The sequence below is a fragment of the Electrona antarctica genome, assembly GCF_951216825.1.
Source record: "Electrona antarctica genome assembly, contig: scaffold_194, whole genome shotgun sequence".
Taxonomy (NCBI): Eukaryota; Metazoa; Chordata; class Actinopteri; order Myctophiformes; family Myctophidae; genus Electrona; species Electrona antarctica.
This window is the reverse complement of record NW_027638583.1, coordinates 158,797-162,394: the sequence shown is the minus strand read 5'-3', so window position 1 is coordinate 162,394 and position 3,598 is coordinate 158,797. Positions and strand designations below refer to the sequence as shown.

Sequence of the window (3,598 nt, the reverse complement as noted above, 5' to 3'; positions counted from 1 at the left end):
CTTCCGCCGCAATCGGTGTATGAATGTGTGTGTGAATGGGTGAATGTAATGCACAATCTATGTAAAGCGCCTTGGATAAAGGCGCTATATAAATGCACCATTTAAGATGTAAACCGTGACAACGTGTTGTGTGAGATGTAAACCGTGACAATCGAGAATGCTTGAGTTGTCGTCGGTTGTGTTTGGAAGGAGTTTGTGCCATCTGTTTGTAGCATGTGAAGAAGGGATGGAGCACGCACACACACACACACACACACACACACACACACACACACACACACACACACACACACACACACACACACACACACACACACACACACACACACACACACACACACACACACACACAGCCAACGACAGTGCAGGAGGTGATGAAAGGGTACCTGCAGTAATTAAACCAATTCATCCATAAATGCATGGCCACATGTTCGTTGACACAGAGAGTGTACGGGATGTCGCGGCCATATGTCCTCCTCACCAGGGACACGCACACACACACACAAACACGCACGCGCACACACGCACGCACACACACAAACACGCACGCACACAAACACGCTCGCACACGCGCACACGGACCACCCCTTAAAGAAATGGCCATGTACAAGCTCGTAGATCGCCTAATTTTCAGAGCGCATAGCATAGGATGCCTTGTCTTTGAGTTCTACTGGATCTCTTCACTACTGGTTACCTCCCTGTAACATTTTAGTCTAGTTTTTATTTGTTGTTACAAAATTGTCAATATATTTAGTCATATAGTTTTTAGTCAGCTTGAAGGCTTAGTTTTTATTTAGTCTTTGTAAGTGAAAAGAAAAAAAATAATTTCGGCGAATCACAATTTACGTTCTCACTTTTCCGTTTTCAGCCAATCAAATCATCGCTATGGGCGATCAGCCAATCACAAGCCAATGTTTGTGTTCACACAGGGAGGGGCTATGGCATGGCTTTCCGAAATTACGTCACGTGGCAGCCAAGTCTATGGACTTTTAATGTTTGTTTCTAGTCTTTTTAACAAAAACAAAAACACTTGGTGCCAACTTGCGCCTTGCACACAAGTAGGCCATAAATGTCCTACTTGTGCGCAAGCAGAGCGCGCAAGTACTGTTACTAACTAATGTCTATTACAACTCAGGCAACGGGTCTAAATCCTTTAGGTCTAAACCCGTTATTGACCTCATAGCAACCTTGCAACGTACCTTAGCTACGTCACTATCATCAGCCAATAGGGGACCACCATTCTTACCCCGACATACATACATACATACATACATACATACATACCCAGCCGATCACCAAACGTACCTTACATGCGGCAACCACCGAGTAATTAACGACCGACATATTCGACCTGCAGGCATCAGCTTCACGAATTTGGGGCCGCCACAATCTGTCGACCTCACCGATTGGTCAAGCTTCGCGCCACGTCTGTGCCCGTCCTCCAATTACCAATTATAGGCGGCATCGAGGCACTCACGGAACTCCATTCTGCTACGGGGACTGATCTGTGTGTATCCGGTGGGCAGGAGGAGGATTCGACCAAGACGATGCTGCGATGGACGTTGCACTTGAAAGGAGCTCCGAACAGCGAGGACAACAACCACGCTGCTGTGGCAGTGGGGGGCGACCGCGTGTACTTCTTCGGAGGCTCCAAGAAGAAGGAGGAGGAGGTGGAGGTGGAAGTTCACGTCTTCAGCACGGTGTCCTTGCGCTGGACCAAAATCCTCCCTACGGTTAACGGGAAAAAACGGGAGGAGAGAATCGCCGAGGTCCCGTCGCGGAGCAGCGGCCACACGGCCGCGCTCGTCGGCGACGTCGTCTACATCTGGGGGCGCTTCTTCTTCTTCGTCTCTTCCTCCCGTTTGTTCCTCCCGCCGTCCAAGGGAGAGCAGCGCAACGCCCTCTACGCCTTCGACGTGGCGCTCCACCGCTGGTCCAAGCCCCACGCATCAGGCAATGCGCCGGGGGGTTCGGCGAGGGGGGGCGGGGGGCGAGGCCACTCGGCGTGCGTCCGGGGCGAGGCCATGTACGTGTTCGGCGGTTACACGAACGACGTCCACGTGCTCGACACGGCCGCCATGGTCTGGTCTTTCATCGATACGACGACGATGTCGGGAGGAGACGACTGTTCTTCTCCGGCGGCGGTGGCGGCGCCGGCCTCCTCGTGGCACTCGGCCACCGTCATCGGCACCCAGATGTTCGTGTTCGGCGGCCTCGGCCACCAGGACGCCGACGTCCGGGTGTTCGACACCGAGACCAACCGCTGGCTGAGGAGGACGACGCCGTCGCCGTCAGGCGCCACCGAACAGCGGCCTCTCCTCCTCCCGGAAGCACGCTACGGTCATTCCGCCTTCGCCCACAAGGGGGACCTGTACGTCTTCGGCGGGATCCACCAAGGTACGAGTGTCTACAACCTGTGGCGGTTCAGCGTGGACGCCTCCTCGTGGACGAGGGTGGAGCCGAGGGGGAAGGTTCCGTACCAGAACTGCTGGATGTGCTGCGCCGTGGTGGGCGGCGCCGGTGGAGACCGCGTGGTCCTGTTCGACGACGACTTGTACGTGCTGGACCTGAGTCCTAGTCTGGGGACGCTGTGCGAGCTGGCTGTGGCGCGGCACGGCCTGGCGGTCGACCCCGTTGTGGCCGACGGTCTGACCGCCGACCGCCGCGGCCCAAGGGAGTCGACGGCGCTCCCTGTCGGCGACGACGCAGTGGGAGGAGCCACCGTTACCGCAGTGGGAGGAGCCACCACCTTTACCGTCCACCAGAGGAGGAGGAGGAGCGTGGTGGCGTTCACCGCCAGCATGATCCACTGGATGAGGAGGTTCTTCAAGACCAAGAAGAAAATCCGCAACTAAAAAATAAACAAAGAATCCCCTTCAGGAATGAGCAAATAGAAACACAACGAGATGCCTTTGGGGTCAAAGGAAACAGACGGGAAATGGAAGAGAACCGACTTCAGGAGTCGGTGCAAAGATGGAACCCTTTTTTTGTTGTTTTTTTTGTTGTCGTTTGTTGCCAGGAGTAAATGTGAGATCATTGTTGCCAGTTACTTTGTGTGGCGGGAGATGGAGTCTATCCCTGTTACAATGCCCTATAGACCTCTGGGAGATGGAGTCTATCCCCGTTACAATGCCCTATAGACCTCTGGGAGATGGAGTCTATCCCTGTTACAATGCCCTATAGACCTCTGGGAGATGGAGTCTACCCCTGTTACAATGCCCTATAGACCCCTGGGAGATGGAGTCTATCCCTGTTACAATGCTCTATAGACCTCTGGGAGATGGAGTCTATCCCCGTTACAATGCCCTATAGACCCCTGGGAGATGGAGTCTATCCCCAATACAATGCCCTATAGACCCCTGGTAGATGGAGTCTATCCCCGTTACAATGCCCTAGACCCCTGGGAGATGGAGTCTATCCCCGTTACAATGCGCTATTGACCCCTGGGAGATGGAGTCTATCCCATTACAATGCGCTATTGACCCCTGGGAGATGGAGTCTATCCCCGTTACAATGCCCTAGACCCCTGGGAGATGGAGTCTATCCCCGTTACAATGCCCTATAGACCCCTGGGAGATGGAGTCTATCCCATTACAAT

At 53.8% G+C, this 3,598-nt stretch overlaps 1 protein-coding gene across 1 annotated transcript; it reads left to right on the top strand.

Annotated features, from left to right (window-relative positions):
• Positions 1-1,547: 1,547 nt before the first annotated feature.
• Positions 1,548-2,855, top strand: LOC306917919 (kelch domain-containing protein 3-like; the record flags this gene model as incomplete). Its single annotated transcript, XM_079530818.1, has 1 exon — positions 1,548-2,855. The coding sequence occupies one exon, from the start codon at positions 1,548-1,550 to the stop codon at positions 2,853-2,855; it is 1,308 nt and encodes a 435-aa protein (XP_079386944.1).
• Between the last annotated feature and the right edge of the window lie 743 nt (positions 2,856-3,598).